Here is a 20,458-nt window from a genome sequence, read left to right on the forward strand (position 1 = left end):
TGGAAACTAGAACCACTAATCCAAGTTGTGAGTCATAATTCAAAATTGCTTTCCCAGAATGGTTGAGATTCATTAGTTCTGCCAACAGTGCATTACTATGCCCACCATCACACTGGCAATATTTTTTAAAATATCCTCCCAACAGCCTGGATACAGGAGATAAGTGTTCAGATGGTTAAATTCTTCTTGTTGCATCTCCTTCCCTGGAGGGCGAGCTTTGAGACCTGGCTTTCCTGCCCAGAATGGCTTAGCTTTCCAACTCTGATTTTGTTTGCATAGAGTTACCACCACAGAATTACGGGATCTTTAAGTTCAAAGGGACCTTAGAGGGCATCTTGTCTTACCCAAGGATGTGTATCCTCTTTATAACATCCCCAACAAGTGGTCATCCAGCCTTTCTTTGAAGGGCTCTGAAGATAGCCCATCCCACTTGGGAATAGATCTCATCATTGCTGGGAAGATTTTCCTCTACCCAGTTTAAATTTTCCTTTGAGATTACATTTTATCTCTTTCCTAAGGGGCTCAAAGTGCATCCCCTTATATCCTCTTGTCATCCAGATCTACTTTTGGCCAAAGACTTAGATCAGCTGAGGAAGTCAGAAGACCTGGGTTCAAATCTCTACAGGTTTATCTGTGACCTTGGACAGGTTCCTTCTGAAAGACAGTGGGGTCAGATTAGCGTTTTTCTCTTTCTAAAGTCCATTGGTCTATGAAAAAAGGCATAATATATAGGTCTAAACCCCTGGTTCAAAGGGTTCTCAAGCCTTGAACACAAGTTGTATCTTCATAGTTGGGTTGGTCACACAGACTCTATGGAAGGATTTATGGAGAAATGGAGATTTTAGTTATGGCTGCCTAGGTAGTCAGTTCTAAGCAGTTGTGGCTACTCTACAAGGCTTCTTTGCCCCACCTCTCCAGAAGACCATGTGGTACAGGGATAAGAGCGCTGGTTTTTAAGTCTCAGATGTGGGTTCATATCCTGCCTCTAAGGGTTATTACCCAGTGAATGTGGGCAAGTACCCAGTTTCCTTTTCTACAAAATGAAGGGGGTGGCCTGGTTGACCTCCGAGCTGTTTCTGTCCTAGCACTGGGATCCTCAGTTCTTCCATCCAGGAGACAACATCCAGTTCTGCGAGACATCTGCACTTCCACAATCTTCTATTAGAGGCAAGGCACCCACCCTGTCCTGGGCACAAGGGAAACAGAGGTAGATGTTCTGGCTCAGTGGGCCTCTGGATCTCGTGCAGAGGGCACTGGGAAGATTCTGGGTCACAGACTGGTCCTCTGCTCTTGGCCTGAAAAGTTCCCAGGTGTGGATGATGTGAGTAGACCCAAGGAGGTTGCACTAGGGGACACTGGCTTCCACAATGGAAGCATGGGGGTGAGGGGGCTATTGGGATATGGGAAATGTTAAAAGAGCATCTTTAGAATACAAAATGTCAGGGCTGAGAGGACCCTCTGAACAGGGGATGTCAGGGCTGGGAGGGCCCTTAGAATAGGGGATGTCAGGGCTGGGAGGGGCCTTAGAATAGGTCCTTCACTCCTCTCCAGGCAAGTCTTTCTTCCCCATCGCCAGCATTTTTCTCACACTCAGAGATCTTTTCTCCTCAAATCCCCTTCCTCTTGACAGTTTTTCCTTGTACCTCCATTTTAGGAGAGAGCCTCCAGACCAGTCAGGTTCCTTCTCCCACTTTTCTTGCCTCTCTGGAATCTTTCTTCATCTTGCCTGGCTCAAGCACCTTCTCTTCTCTCCCCAGCCTTTTCACCTTCCTTTGACTGTATTAGAATTTAAGTTCCCTGAGGGCAGAACCTTATTATTTTTCCTTGTTCTGTATTCCCAATACTTCCAATGAAGCCTGGCATATATCACTGCACTCATATGTATATGTATAACAGGACACAGATGGCTTCACCCAGCAGAATGTCTGGTATATATATACAGAAGGGGACTAATTAGTGCTTATCAACTAATTCCACCCCCTCTCTACACAAGTATAACATTGAACATAGGGCCAAGAAAACTGGAATTCAAATAACCACTCAGAAACTTTCTAGCTGTATGATTCTGGGCAAGTACCTTACTTCTCTGAGCCTCAGTTTTCTTATCTGTGAAACGGGGATAATAATAGCACCTACTACATTGGGCTGTTGTGAGGAACAAGTAAGATAATATCTACAGAATGTTTAAGAATATGGATGGGGATTGGCTTGTGATTTTAGTGGCAAAGGGAACTCCTGGGTGAGGAAACTTGACCAATTCAGGTCCACACCTTCCCTTCCACTTGGTCTGGAGGGCTGCCTAGAATGACTTACTTGCCCGGGGCCACACAGCCAGTGTGTGTTAGAGACACGACATGACTTGAACCCGGGAGTTCCTGACTTAGAGGTTAGTTCTATCTACTACACCAGGCTGTTCGAAAGAGTTTGTAAACCATAGATGTTTTCATCCTCATCATCATCATCGTCGTCATCATCATTTTACTTCACTTCCTGCAAATATCCCCTCACCCAATAACAAAACCACAGAGACCAACCAGTAACGATTTTATTGTTCTGAAAACACACAGACCATAGGGACCAAAGTTTGCAACTGTTGTTTTTTTTTGAAACAACAATCAATTTACAATAAAAAAAAAAAAAGGCAGGGCCAAAACCCATATAAAATATATTATACCACCACATGGAGATCACATGTGCTCATAAATTGGGTGACACGGATACATAATACAATAAAAGCCACAACATCGACTGATCTCATACAGAAGGATTTCCCTCAGACCAGGACAGCGTCCAAGCTAGAGTCACAACAGTCCAGCATCACCCTGGAGACTGAATCTAGATGCCAAGTCGCATATGCATTATTTACTACAAAAAAGACCCAGACTTTCATGACCTGGAGTCTTTTCTCATCCTTCTCTGGGGCTATTTAACCAGAGACACTTTGGATTTGGAGGAGGAGGAGGAGAGGGTCGGTGACTTTCCTACCAAGTGAATGAAACACCCTGTTGGAACATCCTGTCTTGAGGGGATGGGTAAGGTAGGAAGGGCCTAATTTACTCCTGAACAGGGCGATGGCTACAGATTTTCCAAACTCTGTGACCATAACAGCCAGAGAGGCCACCCATTTATTGAAATCGGCTTCCAACGAAGGGAGGTCTTAGGATCGGTTTCAGCAATTTCAGTCACCTCTCTTTGCTGGTGTTGATGAGCAGCAGGTATATTCCTGATTGAAAGTCGGCACTTCAAAGATAATTGAATTGTGCTATTGGGTACATACCTTCAGACTGTTAACTGTCTCCTCATCCCTAATGCCCTAAAATCCCAGAGGCTGCAGCCTGGGGTCCTCTAAGGTAAACAGTTCAGAGTCTTGCCTACCCACCCCACACCTGTTTTCTCCTTCCTACACTGGTCTCATTTCCAGGAGAATCCATGAATGAGAGGTTTGCCCTCCAAGTGACTTCCTGCTTTGAGTAAGTGATACCTGGGGATTTTGTGAGTGCAGATGGGATAGTCCCCATTCTGAGCCTTTATCCAAAGAAAAAGCATCATCTGACTCAGAGTACTAGGGATCAAATTCTGTTTCTGCTACTCAATAGCCACAGGACTTAAAGTCCCCTGTTGGGCCCCACTTTTCTCTCCTTTAATTGAGGCCATTGGCCTAGATGACCTTTAACCTTTGTGGTACTATATCTAACAATGATGGGGCTTGATTTGTGCTCCTGGGCCCCTGTCGCATCTTTAAAGTCCCAAGGCAAAATATAAAATGAATAATCAAGGGAGAAAAGGTGGGCTAAGAATGAAATGCCAGTGAAGTCTGGGTGACGGTAAAAACCAGGCAAACACCCCAAGGAAAGAAAAGGACTGGAATTATGAGGGCAGGAGGAGGAAACATGAGTGGAAAAGATTCTGGTCCATCCCTTGGGATGGTTACAGGAGGAGCTCCTTCCCCAAAATTCCACTGCATATATTTGGTCTTGGTATAGGTTAAGCTTATTAGAACTTAATAAGGTTTAAGGGGCACCGACTTTGGGGATTCTCTGTATTTAGCATTTACTTACCTGTGTACATCTAGCATGTAAGCTTTTTGAGGGCAGTAACATTTCATTTTTGTTTTTATATGTCTAGCATCTACAGTGCCTAGAACACTTTTTTGGAGGGGAGGAGAAGGTTGATCTGGGATTTCATTGGCATAGGGAACTCTCAATAAGGAAATTCCCTCTAGAATCTCAGAAAGTTGCCTAGGTTGATAGGAGCTTAAGTGACTTGCCCAAGGTCGCACAGTTGGTGTGTGTCAGAGCAGGCTTTGAATCCAAGTCTTTCTGACTCCAAGGCCTTTCACTTGGAAGGCAGCAAGTGTTTAATAAATGGGGTTGGTGTTAGGGAAGAGGGACATTGAACCAGAATGAGTGAGTTCCTTCCTATTATCTTGGGCTCAGCTCCCCTGCCCTAGGAGAAGCTCTAAGGAGAAAATTATAAAAATTAGGGACCTTAGAAATCACCTAGACCAACAAGCTTATTTTACAGAGGAGGAAATGCGGCACAGAAAATTTAAGTGACTTCCTGAAAGTTTCACACTGCAGGCAGTAATAGCAGTTATAGTTCAAACTCAGAGTTCTCTGGCACCACATTTGATAATTCTTTCTACTATGTTGCCTGCTCACCACATCAGTCTCCAAGGAGAGGGAGAAGAAAGGGAGAAGGGAAAGGGAAAGAGCTGTGAAATATTTTGTACTCACTCCGAAATGTAGGGATTAAGTAGAGTGGTTCATGGTGGAAACAACATGGCTTTTCTCTTTCTTCCCGACCCAGGCAGGCATGGCTCCGACCTTTCTGGGATCATCTTCATAACCAAATTAAAAAACAACCCATGGTCTTCCATTTGGTCAGCTGGGAGAGGAAAAGGCCCAGGAAAGAGAAGGGAAATCATACCAGGATATCACTCAAACACCTTTGTGCCGCCATCTTGGTCTTAAGTGGAATAAATCCAATCCACACGAAATCTTTCACAGAACCATTATTTTCAGTTTCAACACTACAAGAGGCAAAAATGCCTGAAACACACACACACACACACACACACACACACACACACACACATTTTGGGGACAAAGACCACATACTTCCAAAACTCACATCAGGAATGCTTAAAGAAGATGTGGCCAGTCCTTCATCCATGACTACAGAAAATTCAAATGAATGCAATTGTGTAAGAAGTCCTTTACAAAAAGCAAGAATATTAACTTAGACTTTTTTGTTGTCTGTAAAAATATAACATCGAGAACAAGGAGAGCCATAGTGCATTAGATTAGGCATTTGTGCGAGTTCAACAGGTATGTGGGCGCCCTGCTCCCCACGAGGGCAAGCCTAGATGTGGGTCTGCAAGCTTCAGAGGGAAGTTCTGGTGCATGTCAAAAGGCCTGTGTACACCGAACTAAGGCTGAGGGGGGGGGGGGGTGTGAAGCTGGCTGAATGATGACAGAGCAATGGGACCATTGGGGTACTGGGACCATAACAGGATGGGGCCATTGCAATATATGAATGTGGATGCTGGAAGAATGATATTGGGGAAAAAGGGGCTGTTGGAACATGGAACGATGAGACTGGCAGACCAAGGAATAATGTGAGAACTGAGATATAGTACAGAATCAGAACAATGGGACTGGTGGAATATGAAACAGTAAGGCTGGTGGAGGGGCCATAGGCCATGGGTACCTCAGGAACATCTGCCATCCCACAGATTTCCTTTAGTAACCATCAAAAGAACCAAACAAAAAACTGTCACAAAGACCAAAAATGCAGCTGATGTGGTTTCAGTCATGCCTGACTCTTTGTGACCCCATTTGGAGTTTTCTTGGCAAACTCCTTGCCATTTCCTTCTTCACCTCATTTTACAGATGAGGAAACTGAGGCAAACAAAGTTAAGTGACTTGCCCAGGGTCACATAGCTAGTAAGTGACTGAGGCCACATTTGAACTCAGGTCTTCCTGATTCTAGCCTTGGTGCTCTATCCACTGCACTTCCTAGTTGCTCCAGACCAAAAATACAGAACCCTTTATACCATCCACCTCTGCTTTATGACTTTCTAGTATTTTGGATCTATAACCAATTTTCTAGGATGGAGTGAGTGGGACATATTTCCCACCATCTAAAAGCTCAATACTCAAGTAGTATGCCACTTGGATGTAAACAGATATCTCATAGTATCTGTATTTTTTTTTTAAATATATAGTTTCCAATGGAAACTCACTATGTAAGGTCAACCCCGGTCCCATTGTTGGTTTTGTGCAATTAGTGGGGCAGGGAATGTCTACCTCTTATCAGTTACTTAACCACCAGTGACAGGCAGGAGTTACAAATGCCAGGGATTCAGCTGTCAACCCCAGTTTCAGGGAAAGATGATTCTTTACTTTTAAATGATCAACATGTACACCAAAAAATATGGGAAGCTAGAGGGATGGCCCCCCCTGGAAAAACTCCTTTGGGTGCTCTCTCTGGGTTGCCATGATAGACCTTTCTTCTTGTTCCACAAAAAGGTCCATCAGCCAAGTGACTCTTTCCCATAAGCAGAAATTCTCTAAAGTCACCTCTGGATGGTTTCACAGGCTGGTATTCTAGAATTTGAACATGTGTATATAATCTGATAACATCTGGATTTGTGGTTCTGGCCCAACTTAATAACTCACTGTGGCTGGCCCCACTGGTGGCTCACTTAACATGGCTCCATTTCCCGATACATTCAGGGAGTTTTGGGTGAGGTACGTGGTCTGTGGGAGATAGCAGGGCTGGTAAAAATGGAAAACCATTGATATAAAAGCTTGTCAGTATCTATACAATGCTCACATGGAAAAAGTCAGAGAGTGAGATGGAAATTTTCCCTCTGATGTGAAAACTACTCTGATCTCCAGCATGGCATTTCACCGCTTCTTTCTCCTCTAGGCAGAATCTGCTGCTACCTGCGGTCAAAGCTGCTGTGCTAGAGCACAGTTGGCTGGTGCTCATGAGAAGCTCATTTTTGAAAGCCTCTTGGAGACAGGTGTTTTCTAGAGAAAACTGCCTTTGCTCTTGGGAATTTTAAAACCAGAGTTGAGCCAAAGAGGGGGCTACACAGACAACACACAGGACACTTCCTACATTTTAAACCAGTCTCATAAATAAGGACTTGAAAACTGACCAGCTCACATAAATCATCCACCTCGAGAGTGGATACTAGTAGGAAACAAACACACAAAAAACCCCACCGGCATTCTATTTCACTTGCCTGAAAGAGCAGGCAAGTAACTAGTTCCAAGGCTGTTTTAAACATTCCAAAACTGAAAATGCCCATCCTTACCCCCTCCATGAGGTAGGTTAGGCAATAAATCAGTCACAGTTACCTAATATATCTCTATATGCAATATACCTATACATTTGTGTATATATATATATTAATGTACATGTTGAAACTTCACATCAGGGCTATGTTCAGCTTCATAGCCTCGTTCAATCCTCAACTCAGACAGGTGGGCATGTATCCACACAAAAGAAAAAGAGAATCAAAGGTCTTTTCTCTGCCCTTAAATTTTTTGTTGGAGTAACAGAAGAGTTGACATGAGAAGATGACATCTGGACACACCACTGAAAGGGAGGGAAAGCATGAGCCATACAGTCTTCAGAAGCAAAAAGGTTCTTCCCAAAATAAATAAATAAATAAATATGGTAATATTAGCTTGACCCCCTTCATAGACTTCTCTACATTTGTCCATAGATAGATATCAATACATCAAGGATCTGAGATTTTCTCAGTGGAGGGTTCCTACACCCAAGCAGACTGACGCTTTTCTCTAACTTAGTAGAGAAGTTTGAAAGAGGTCAAATGACTTGCCCAGGGTCATACATCTAGGAAGAGGCAGGACTTCCTGACTCCAAATCTAGCAAATATATGCCTTCTGTCCTACAGAATGTGAGCACCTCCAGTGAACTATAAATGCCTCGAAGGCAGACAGTGTTTTGTTTTCCTTTGTCTTGTCTCTGTATCCCTAGTACCTAGCCCAGTGATTGGCACACAGTAGGGGCTGAATACATGCTCATTGATTTGTACTGAATTGTACCACTCTGCCTCTCATATGTGTGTATATGTGAAAAGAGAGACAAATCTCTGGTAAACACTGGCAATATACATATATAACAATGAAAAGCTTCAGTCCCATTTGCCAAAGAACTCGCAAATTGCTTAAATTTGGTTATGTATGGAAACATGAGATTCACAAGAAATAGGGTAAGTCCCAGGGATTCCAAATGGCCAAGAGATGCTTTCTGGAAAACCATCGCAACAGAGAGAAGAGGCTTCCAGGATTTCTCAGGCACTTTGTCCGAAGCATGACAACTTGGGAATATTTGGATCTTTAAAAATTTCTCTAAGGGGCCTTCTTATGTATTTGATTGTTTTGTTCCTACACACCTGGAAAGTGATGGGAGACCAGGCTGATGACCGCAAGTGGAATAGAAGAAGATGCCACTTTCTATCTGGTGATCAGTGTTAAGTACTCAGACTTCAGATGGAATAAGATGGATTCTGAAAGTCGTATACAGATGGTTTCTCAGAGTAGGGAAGCTCAACACTCCCCATGGCTCACCAAGTATGCTCTTCTTAAGATTAAGTCAAGAGAAAAGACCCAGATCCAACAGAGAGGGGAGAGAGGACAATGCAGGGTAGATAACAAGAGAGCCTTCTCCTCCTGGAGGAAATGGATGATGCCTCGCAAATACTGCTGCTAGATGCCATTTGGTAGAGAATGGAAGCTCACTGGGAGTAGCGGTTGCTCCATTTCTTGTGCACACAGCAGATGCTTCAGAAATGTTTGTTGAATTGAACCTGGGGCCAGAAGACTTGGCTTGAAATTCCAGCTCACACACTCAGGAGCTGTGTGACCCAGAATTAATCACTTCCTCATCTGTAAACTGAGAATAAGAGAACGTAGGCAACTGTCTCCCAGAGTTATGAGGAGATAACTTTCTATCTCTGGAAACGAGAGTTACAGCTCCCACAGACGGTGTCTGCGTCTCTCACCTCTAACTCAAGGATTGTACACACATACTGAGTAGCTGATGCTATACAGAATCATAGCTTTGGAGTTTGGAAGGGACCTCAGAGACCATCCAATCCAATGCTTTCATTTTAGAGATGAGGAAGAAACTGAGGCCCACGTGCCCAAGATAACACAGGTAATAAGTGTCTGAGGCAGAATTTGAACACAGGTTCTTCCTGATGCTAAGCCCTATCCTCTACACCCTGCTACTGGTCATGTTTTACGTAGTTATTGTTGTTTCCCTGGAACCAATCCAATGCTGTTTATGTGGTGAGATTTTAGGCAGGTTGATGGCCAGGGCACTGAATGATTTTCTGGAAAGAGGGGATGTGGGAAAGAGCTTCACTCTCCCACCTGGGGCTGCCTTTCTCTGATTTGTGACCTTGAATCACAATTAGGGCACTGAGGAAACCAAGCTCATAGAAGGGAAGGTGGGGGAGAGAAAACTCATTTAGGGTGAGTCTGTGGCTGGAGGCTGTCCCAACTGGACAACAGAAGAGGAAGGAGCCTTGGGTGTAGATTTATCCTAACATAGACCGACTTCTCAGCGGGACCTTAGGGAGATACCCCACCCGAGCCCCACTCTGGGCACATCAAGGCTCCACCCAGCCAGACCTCCAGTGTTCCCTGTTGGGTCATCCAACAGGACTAATCCGCATCTTTCTTCTGCCTAAATTAAAAAAAAAAAAAGCCAGGAAGGGGACACTGAGGAAGGGCTCTCTGATCTTGTCCATCCTTTAGGAGTTCACCACGAGACAGCCCTACCTAGCCCCAGTGAGAGCTGTCAGGAAGAAATCCTTGTCTGCTGGGATCCAGACCTTTGGCTGGCACTGAGGTGTGAAAAAAGAAGGTTCCCCTTTGAGGAAAAAATAGGGTGTCCTCCTGGGAGAAGGGAAGAAGGAGCAGCATCGAACAGATACCCAAACATCAGAAAGGAAGCTGGGCTATTCTGTATATTTCTGGGGTTTCTGGGCTAGACTGGGGCCAGTAGATCTTGGCAGTGGGTAGAAGGAGGTGAAAGAGACTTAGATTCCTTCATTATGGTCATCTGTGGCTCTCCACCCTGCCCACTGTTCACACAAGGGACGAGGGAGCCTGGGGCAGCTAGGGCTGACTCTCCCAGGTCTGCTTCCTGGAAGGCCCCATTACCCCTGCTCTTCAGAAGATAGGGGAACTGCTTGGACCAGGGGAGGTGGAACTTGAGGGAAGACAGGAAGAGCAGTGAGGCAAAGGAGAAACACTTCCTTTCTTTTCCAGTCAGCCCCTTCCTCCCCCTAAAAGAGACGATTCTGACTTGGAGATCTTTGGTTGAACACATAGGAATGAAGTTGTAGCGAAGGAACAAACCCCTCTCCTGCCAGCTGCAGATCCGAACAGGAGACCCTTCCAGATGCTGGCAGCACAACCTGGGTCCTGGGCCAGGTCCCAAAGTCTTTCAGGAGAGCGTGGATACCACCAGACGAAAGAAGATGCAACCAAAGCCTCAGGCAGGAACTTCCAGGGGACGCTGGTACCACCACTGGCCCTCTACTTATTCTCGATCAGAGTCTGCACCTTGTAGACGAGGTCTCGGGCTAGTTTCAGGATCTGTTTAGTATTGTGTCTCTCTGCCATCTCTGAGAAGAGACAGGGGAGAAAATGGAAGTGAGCAAAATGTCCCAAACAGCCCTGGACCCTGTGAAGCCACCAGCTCCAAGCAAGGAATCAGAGGAGGCAGGAGGGCAGGAGGAGAACCAGGACTGCTCAGAAAGTGGTACTCATTTTATAGAAATCCTCATAGAATTGATGGGGTACAAGTCCAAGCCAAGATCTTTTCCTCTTGGATCAGGAGGGCTTTTGTCACATTTGTCTAAAGGGTCCTGGAAAGTCTGCCCCTGGGGGGAGGGGGGCCCTTGGATTCCCCTTCCATTTCTCCCAGCCCAGATACTCCCTGTCTGATCACCATTTAGCATTCTGTTTCTTTGATCTTAGCATCCTTTTGACATTCTTGACTACTTAGCATATTTTGAAGTCCAACTTGCCCAGACTGGATTGTGGATAGTCTGGACTACTGGCCACTCCCATCAGGATATCAGGATTCTCCCTGGGTTTGATCTATCAAGACTATCCCTGGCACCCCAGACTACTTGGTGACACCTGGATTCTTCCCTCAGTCTTTTTCTGTATTTAAGTTCCATCTCACCTCCATGAAGGCACTCAGATTCGATCCAGCTCAGACTGTCTAGCTGAGATTCTATCTGGCCCACTTGTGAATACAGTGTTACAAATGTTTAGCCTCCTTAAGAGTCAACCCATATGGCAAATCTTTAATAAACTGTTTTTCTTTGGCTTTAAGAAGGCTTGTGTCAAATTCATTCACGCAGGACCCGTGCTGTCAGTATTTTGGGGTCTCTACATCCCATCCCTCAACAGAATTATGGAATGTTCTACCAGGAGGGAAACTTAGAACAGGGAATATCAGGGCTAGGAGGGACCTGAGAACAGAGGATGTCAGGGCTGGAAGGGGCCTTAGAAGAGGGGATGTCAGGGCTGGGAGGGACCTGAGAACAGAGGATGTCAGGGCTGGAAGGGGCCTTAGAAGAGGGGATGTCAGGGCCTGGAGGGGTCTTAGAAGAGGGGATGTCAGGGCTGGGAGGGACCTGAGAACAGAGGATGTCAGGGCTGAAAGGGGCCTTAGAAGAGGGGATGTCAGGGCTGGGAGGGGCCTTAGAACAGGGGATGTCAGAAATCATCCAGTCCAATTATCTTGCTCCTTATGGCTGTATCTCTTAGTCACACTTAGCTCCGCTGACACCCATGAGTCTTTATAAGTTACACAAGAGCAGAATCTGTCTCAGTTTAACTTTGTCCTAGCCCCTAGCATAGAGTTTTGCATACAATAGGTGATTAATAAATGTGGGTTGTGTGGTATTTTTTATTTTAGCAAAAGGCTCCTACTTTATTTTTTTCAACATGGTGTTCCTTCTTCCTCAGGGTTCAAATCTTACCTTGGCAAATACCAGCCAAATGACTCTGGACAAGTCACTGAATGTCCTGGGCAATTCTCCAAGTAGGTGCCCTTGGCACTAGAAGCTTCTTCTACCAATAAAATCACCCTGCAGCCCATCCCATTCATTATATTCCTCTTATCCTTTGGATTTAGCCATCTCTTTGCTTGTTTCATTTTTACTGTTTCTTTCTTTGTATCAATGGGGCTTGGCACATAGTAGGTGCTTAATAACATCCCATCCCTCAACAGAATTATGGAATGTTCTACCAGGAGGGAAACTTAGAACAGGGAATGTCAGGGCTAGGAGGGACCTGAGAACAGAGGGTGTCAGGGCTGGAAGGGGCCTTAGAAGAAGGGATGTCAGGGCTGGGAGGGGCCTGAGAAGAGGGGATGTCAGGGCTGGGAGGGACCTGAGAACAGAGGGTGTCAGGGCTGGGAGGGGCCTTAGAAGAGGGGATGTCAGGGCTGGGAGGGACCTGAGAACAGAGGGTGTCAGGGCTGGGAGGGGCCTTAGAAGAGGGGATGTCAGGGCTGGGAGGGACCTGAGAACAGAGGGTGTCAGGGCTGGGAGGGACCTTAGAAGAGGGGATGTCAGGGCTGGGAGGGACCTGAGAACAGAGGGTGTCAGGGCTGGGAGGGGCCTTAGAAGAGGGGATGTCAGGGCTGGGAGGGACCTGAGAACAGAGGGTGTCAGGGCTGGGAGGGGCCTTAGAAGAGGGGATGTCAGGGCTGGGAGGGACCTGAGAACAGAGGATGTCAGGGCTGGGAGGGACCTTAGCAGAGGGGATGTCAGGGCTGGGAGGGACCTGAGAACAGAGGGTGTCAGGGCTGGGAGGGGCCTTAGAAGAGGGGATGTCAGGGCTGGGAGGGACCTGAGAACAGAGGGTGTCAGGGCTGGGAGGGGCCTTAGAAGAGGGGATGTCATGGCTGGGAGGGGTCTTGAAGACAGGCCCTCTCTTAAAAGAGATTCAATGGAAAGCTGTCATCTTGTCACTCTGTTTTTTGAAATAATGGAACTTCAAGTGCACAGATTTCACTCTGCCAAACCTTCCTCCTTATTTCACCACCAAGTCAGCCCTAAACAAGAGCTGGTTTATTCCAAAGTACTATTTTCCTTCTGGACCCCCATAGCTGCCCCTCCTCTTCTCCCTCCCCTAGCAGGACCCGGCCGCTGTGGTACCGTTAAAGAACTTGATGATGTCTGTGAAGTCCATGTTGTTTTCCAGGATGATGTCTCGGTACACCTCCACCAAGGCCAGGGCGATGAACAGGACGTAGTGGGAGGAAGAGACGTGCTTTGCAGCCCAAATGGTTTCCCAAACAGAGAAGACATCGTCGTAGATGAGTTCTATGCAAACACCAAAGCACAGCTTCGGAGAGTGTCGGAGACTGCAGGCCGTCTGTTCCAAACTGCCCCGCTGCCCCTCACCCAACCACCTTCAAGAACAACTCAGCTCAATCCATGGCTAATTATTCATCCCATTCAATGGATGGATACCCAACAGCATTGACGGCCAATGGCCTAGCATCAAAAACATCAAGTTCATGGGATATCCAGACTCCCCAACATCAAGTCACTCATACCTCAGTTTCTCCAGCTATAAAAATGAAAATAATAAAACCTACTTTAATGGGTTCTTGTGAGGCTCCAATGGTGTTATTATAGAAATGTTAAAATATTCTAGAAATGTCTTATATAATTCATGACACATGCTTTGGTTACTTCTAAGGGTACTATTGTGTAGGAGAAAGAGGACTGGAAATTGGAGTCAGAGGTCCCGGGCTTGAATTCCAATTCTGCTACTACAAGCTGTGTGACCTTGGGTCAGTCACTTAACTCCAATAAGACTGTTTCCTCTTGTGCAAAATGAAGAGGTTGGATTATGTGACTTCCAAAGACCTTTAAGTTTTATTATCCCCAGTTGCTCTTGAGCTGCGACCCTCCCACTGGATGGTACAACATGGCAGCCAACCCCTGCCAAGGCTCGTACCTCTCTTGAAATCCAGGAGGAACCAGCGGTAGCAGAAGTAGAAATGTGTGTAATCGCCGTTCTGGTGCATGAGCTCAAAAAGCTCCGAGTCCAAAATCTGCCCAAGAGAAGAAAGAGTCATGCCAATGCACCTGAGAGCACGTGAAAGGAGGGTCTCCCACTGACCCCGGGAGCCTATTATTGGCCAGTTGTTCCCCAAGACTTGGATCATTAAGAAAAAGAAGAAAAAATGTATCTGCACAAAAAAACCTACCACATACGTTATTCAGTCAAAATTGTCTGGAGTCAGGAAGACTTGAGTTCAAACACTAGTTATGTGACCCTGGGCAAGTCACTTTACCCTGTCTGTCTCAGTTTTCTCATCTGTAAAATGAGCTGGAGAAGGAAATGGTGAACCCCTCTGGTATTTTTGCTAAGAAAACCTAAATGGGGTCACGGACAAGACTCAACAACAACCCAGATCAAGGCCAATGCCTCTTCCACACGACAGCCTTTGAAATAGATGATGATCACTCACATCTTTGCCTTGAGTCTTCTCCAGAAATAAATGTTAATGAATAGTACGATTCTATGAGCAAATTATTTCCTTTCTCTAAGACTTGTTTTCCACATCAGTAAAGTGGGTATAATAACTTCTGGATTGCCAGTCTCAAAGAGGATTATGGGGGAAAGGGATCTTGAACACCTTAAAGTGCTGTAGAAACATGAGATTTTATTATTTTAACAATGTGGTTGAGAGACAGCTTAAAGAGCTGGCCCCAGAGGCAAGAATTCAGTTTTCAGAGGCATTTACTGGGCACCTAGTCTGTACTTGTCCTAGTGCTAAGCACTGGGGTCCCAAAAGCCAAAAAGAAAGCAGTGGCCTGGTACTGTAAAAAAGAAGACTGGGTTGGGAGTCAGAAGACCCAAGTTCAAATCCCGATTCTATCAATTATTAAGTGGTCATCAATTAGTCAGTCAACAAACATTTGATGAAGTGAAAGGGACTGGCCCTTGCCGGTGAGCATCCTGGGTGCTCTGTTTTGTCTCCTCCACATCTTCTAGCATCTCCATGCCTTACCTGGATGAGGGACCTCATGTTGGCAAAGTGGGTATCCATGGCACCTCCATGGGGGAAGTTTTGGTTCATCCTTTTCATGAGTTCCGTGAAGCAGCTGAAAGCGAGGGCTTCTGGAGATGCAGCAGAGAAAAGAACGGGTCAGATAACATACCAGGACTCCTGAAGACCCCAGGGAGCTGGGAGAGATCTCATCCAGCACAGCAGCGTCAGTGCACCACAGTTCACAGTGCACTGAACCCCTAGTCAGGAAGATTCAGTCATTTACTAGCTGTGTGACCCTGGGCAAATCACTTCACTTGTGTCTGTCTCAATTTCCTTAACTATAAAAATAGCACCTACCTCTCAGGGTTGTTGTGAGGATCAAATGAGATATTTGTAAAGTTCTTGGTATAGGGTCTGGAAGTAGGTGCATAATAAGTGCTTATCCCATCCATCCATCAAGTACAGTGGAGTCTGAAGCTGGTCTTTACATCCCAGCTCTATCACTTGTTAGTTCCGTGACCTTGGACGGATGATTTGCCCTCTATGCCTCAGTTTCCTCTTATCATCAAATGAGGGACTCAGGCTTTATGATCTTGAAAGTTTTTTCCAGGCCTAAAGATCTGATCCTCTGAACCCTCACATTTTATGGAGGAAGAAACTGAGGCCAGGAAAGAGGAAGGGATTTGCCCAAGATCACAAAGCTGGGATGCAGAGAGTTGTCTGGAATCCAGGCCTTTTGACATCAAATCCCTACCAGCTCTCCTTCTATGGATGGGGCTCATTTTCCTATAACCCTTGGATCAGATAAAGCTAAAATCTCAGAATCTCCAGGCTGGAAGGGACCTCAGAGGCTGGAGTTGTCCAACTGAGACATAAACAAGAATCCGCTCTGTGACTTGCCTGATAGGCAGTCCTCCTACCTTTTCTTGGAGACTTCCAATGACAGAGGTCTCCAATTCTCTCACTACCTTCTGGGGCAGCCCATTCCCCTTGGGCATAGCGCTCATTGTTAGGAAGTTTTCCATTATATCAAGCCTAAAATGGACTTTCTGTAACTTCCATTAGTTACTTCTTGTTCTGCCATCTGGAGGCAGGCAAAACAAGGCAAATTCCTTCCAACATATTTGAAGATGGTTCTCACGTTCCCCTCCTTTCATCTTCTCCAGACTATTAGTCTTTCAACCCTCCTAGGACAAGATCTAAAGTCTCTTCTCTCTCAGGATACAATTATCAGTTTATAGATGTCCCTCCTAAATGATGGTGCCCAGAACTAGACACAATACTGCAGACAATGTCTGACCAGAGCAGAGGACGGTGGGATGGTCATCTTCCTGGTCACAGATGCCTGGCTTTTCTCAAGGCAACCTAAAGCTGGATTAGCTTTTTTCCCCCATTAACCATTGTGTGGTCTCACCTTGAGCATGGAGACTATTAATACCCCCAGATCTTTTTTTAAACTAAACATGTCCCTTATATTTTATAATTATCAAGGTAATTTTTGAAATCCAAGTGTAAGATTTAACATTTATACCTATTAAATTTTACCTTCATATATTTGACCCAGTGTTCTAACCTGTCAACATCTTTTTTTGATACTGATTATCATGGGACATATTAGCAATCCCCTGTAGGGGACTTTTTATCCACATTTTATCCAAGCCAGTTTTATCCAAGATATTAATGAAAAGTGCTGAACTGCCTAGGGATAAATAATTGGGCAATAACAAAAGTACAGTTCCCTGGGGCACTCCACTAGAGACCTCTTTCCAAGTCAGCATCAAGACATTTAATGATGACTCTTTGGATCCAGCCATTCACCCAATGTAGAATCCAATTACCCGTCCTACTTCTAGCTCCCATCTGTCCATCATATCCATAACAACAGTATGAAAGTCTTTGCAAATATCTTGCTAACTCCAAGGTACATTTTATCCACTACTATAGTAGATTGGTCTAGTAATTCAGTCCAAAACTAAAAGAAAGCAGAAAGGAAATGAAGTTTACTGTGGTACAACCTGTTTAGGATGAAGCCTGACAGGCTTCACATGGCTCCTCGCAGAGCAGTTCACTGGCCACAGGTTGGGACAGGGGGAGGTAAGAATGAAATTGTCAGACTCATCTTGCTACCCAGATGGAAGAGCAGAGAAAGTCACAGAAGTCTGGTGGCCACTCACCATCATCCAGGATGACCAGCAACGGGGCCAGAAGGTCACACATGCCCTGCACGTAGCCAATCTCGATGTGCTGCCAGATGTAACTGAGAAGAAAACAAGGGAGAACACAGTGCCAGGAAGAGAAAGGAGCTGACATTCTATCAGAGGGTTCAGGGAGGTTTCACTAAGTTCAGGAATCATGAATCCCTAATGGTCACAGGATGCAGATGGAGAAGGTACCTTACCTAGTTCAGGGCATCCCAACATAGAGGTGGGTATGCCCAAGGGGACAAGAAGCTTTTCAAGGGAATACAGGGGACCTTTATTTCACTGTTCTGATGATGAATTAACAACTACAGGATTCTAAAAATTTTAGGTACTGAATAAAGTTTTATGAAAAATTATGTAATTTTATTTCCATTAAATTAATTAAATTCTTAATTAATTTATTTGAAATTTTTAAATTAAATATAAACAAAGAATTTTAAAATAAAATAAAAAATAAAATATTTTAAACAAATGAATAAATTTTATTTATTTAAAAATTTTAAATCAATGTGTAAATTTTGAAAAATTAATATCTTTATTTCTTAGTGTTCTTTGTCTTTTTTTCTTTCTTTTCTTTATCCTTTGTTGTAAGCTTAGCCTAGTACCTGGCACATAATAGGCGCTTAATAAATGGTAGTTGATTGGCTACAAGAGATGATTCACTGGGAAGGGTTGGATTTGATGTAAAAATGATACATCAGTATCAATCAAACCATTGAAAGATAGTATTTTGAAGCTTTCTAGGTGAGGGATCAGAGAGGGGAGAGCCTAGACAGTCATAAGATGACAGCATCAGGGGCTTAGAGCTATAAGGGCTTTGGAATGCCATCAAATCACACTTCCTCCTTTGTTTTTTGTTGGTTTTTTTTTTAGTTTTACAGTTGCCTTCTCTTTTCATGACACACTCATTGTCTCTTAGCTCCCTCCCCAAACCCCAGTAACAAAGAAAAACACTTCAGCAATAGATCCGTACATTAACTGTGCTCAGACAGTGTATACCACTTTCTGTACTTGTGGCCCCCCACCTCTCTTCTGAGAGCTGGAAGTCAAGCTTCTTTCTCCGGTTCCCAGGGCTGATATGGTTCATGATGATCCATCAGAGGCTGACCTCTTGATGAGGTTAGCATTTAATTATTGTAGCCAAATATATTACAGCTCTCATTTTACAGATGAGAAAAACAACATCCAAGAACTTACCGAAGATGACTAGGTACTAAACAGCAGGGCTGGGATTTGAACTGAGGTCCTGTGATTTCAAATACAAAATTCTCTCCATTGCAATATGATGTCTGAGACACAGGCAACATTTAAGATAATCACCACCACAATAGCATTTATACAATGCTTTCAGATTTGCAAAACACTTTATAAATATGATCTCATTCTATCCTCATAATAGGGAGGTAGTATTATTAACCCCATTTTACAGATGAGGAAAATGAGGCAGAAAGCAGTTAGGTGATTTGCCCATGGTCACATAGCTAGTAAGTATCTGAGGCAGGTGGATCCAGGTCTGGCGCTCTATCCATTGTGCCACCTAGTGGCTCAGGTGTTAGTAAAGCTAATATCAGAGCACTTTCACACATGGGGAAAATGAGGTTCAGGGAAATTAGATGTCTTGCTTATGGTCAGATGGGCAGCTAGATGGCACAGTGGATACAGCGCTGGGCCTGGAGTCAGGAAGACCTGAATACAGATCTAGCCTCAGACACTTACTAGGTGTATGACCCTGGGAAAGTCACTTCACCCTGTTTGCCTCAGTTTCCTCATCTGTAAAATGAGCTGGTGAAGGAAATGGCAAACCACTCCAGTATCTCTGCCAAGAAAACCCCAAATGGGGTCACAAAGAGTTGGACAGGTCTGAAAACGACTGAACAACAAGATAGCAAGTAAGTGCAGAAGTGAGATGGGAAACCACCTCCTGGTTCTGAGCCTCCACAACAGCCTTGGGAAATACCTAAAAGTCAGGCTAACTCTGCTCCGGGCCATCTCTCTGGCTGTCGTCCGTGCCTGGAATGCTCTCCTTCCTCCTCTCTTATGACTGACCTCCCTTTCTTCCTTTAAGACCCAGTTAAAATCCCATCTTCTACAGGAAGCCTTGCTCAATTCCAGTGCTTTCCCTCTATTAATTATTTCTTCTTCAGGGGCCATCTCCCGTCGTCCTGATCTATCTGTGGCCACTGGCCCCAGATGGCTCTGAAGGATCAAGTGAGACTGGTGACTCTGCACAGCCCTGCCTCACTGTAATCCAATTCACTTGCAAGTCACAGCATCACCCTCCTGATGCCATGGTCCTCTTCAAGAATGAAGCACAAACAACAGCAATTATTTACTATTTCTATCCTAAACGTAGCTTGCTTTGTATATATTTATTTGCCTGCTATCTTCTCCATTATACTGTAAGCCCCCCGAGGGTAGGGACTGTCTTTTGTCCCTTTTTGTATCCACAGGGTTTAGCACAGTGCCCAGCACATAGTAGGCACTTAATAAATGTTTATTAAAATGACTTGGAAAAAAATGAGATTCCCACCTGGCCAGCCCCAGAGCTACTCACTGAAATCAGAGCACTCCCAAGTGAGCAGGCATTTCTAACCTGGGCCTCCCCGGACCTGTCCCCAACTTGGGAGGCAGAGGCCCACCTGCACATGATGTTTCGAAGTTTCTCCAGGTTGGCAGGGGTGAAGTACCAGTAATTCCGGTCACACCTCTGGACATCCTTCTCAATGCGGTGCAGGTTCACAGTATACATATCCAGCAGCTCTGGCTAAAGGAAGCAAAGGGGGAGGGGAGGAAGAAAGGGCAGGCTCAATACTAGGTCATCAGCAACCTCTCAGAGTGGGCTCGAGAAAAGAGCGCCTGGGTTTGAATTCTGACTCTGAGGCCAACTACCTGTGTGACCACGTACATGGTCATCTCAGGACCTCAGTTCTCTCTGTAAAATGGGGACCTAGGTTCAAGTCCTACCTTAAAGCCTTACTGGTTGTGTGACCCAGGGCAAGTCACTGGACCTTTTTGTGTCTCAGTTTCCTCATCTGTACAATGGGGATAATAGTAGCCCTTACCTCTCAGGGCTGATGTGAGGGTCAAATAAGCTAATGCATGGAAAGCGCTTTGCAAATCTGGAAGCCTTATATAAATGCTAGCTATTATTAATAATGCTCATTGACTGA

The 20,458-nt window shown here is 45.0% G+C and overlaps 1 protein-coding gene across 3 annotated transcripts in view; it reads right to left on the minus strand.

The window, feature by feature from the left end:
- Positions 1-2,527: 2,527 nt before the first annotated feature.
- The window catches only part of LOC140499120 (small G protein signaling modulator 1), a 112,452-nt gene continuing 94,521 nt past the window's right edge, over positions 2,528-20,458 (minus strand). For all 3 annotated transcript variants that reach the window (XM_072600137.1, XM_072600135.1, XM_072600136.1), the window contains 6 exons: positions 19,928-20,052; positions 17,262-17,344; positions 15,106-15,215; positions 14,046-14,142; positions 13,235-13,402; positions 2,528-10,681 (listed from right to left, as the gene is read on the minus strand). In XM_072600137.1, the coding sequence (XP_072456238.1) occupies positions 10,593-10,681; positions 13,235-13,402; positions 14,046-14,142; positions 15,106-15,215; positions 17,262-17,344; positions 19,928-20,052 (672 nt within the window). In that variant the 3' untranslated portion in view covers positions 2,528-10,592. The remainder of the gene's footprint in view (positions 10,682-13,234; positions 13,403-14,045; positions 14,143-15,105; positions 15,216-17,261; positions 17,345-19,927; positions 20,053-20,458) is intronic.

This window comes from Notamacropus eugenii, chromosome 4 (genome assembly GCF_028372415.1).
Source record: "Notamacropus eugenii isolate mMacEug1 chromosome 4, mMacEug1.pri_v2, whole genome shotgun sequence".
Lineage (NCBI taxonomy): Eukaryota > Metazoa > Chordata > Mammalia > Diprotodontia > Macropodidae > Notamacropus > Notamacropus eugenii.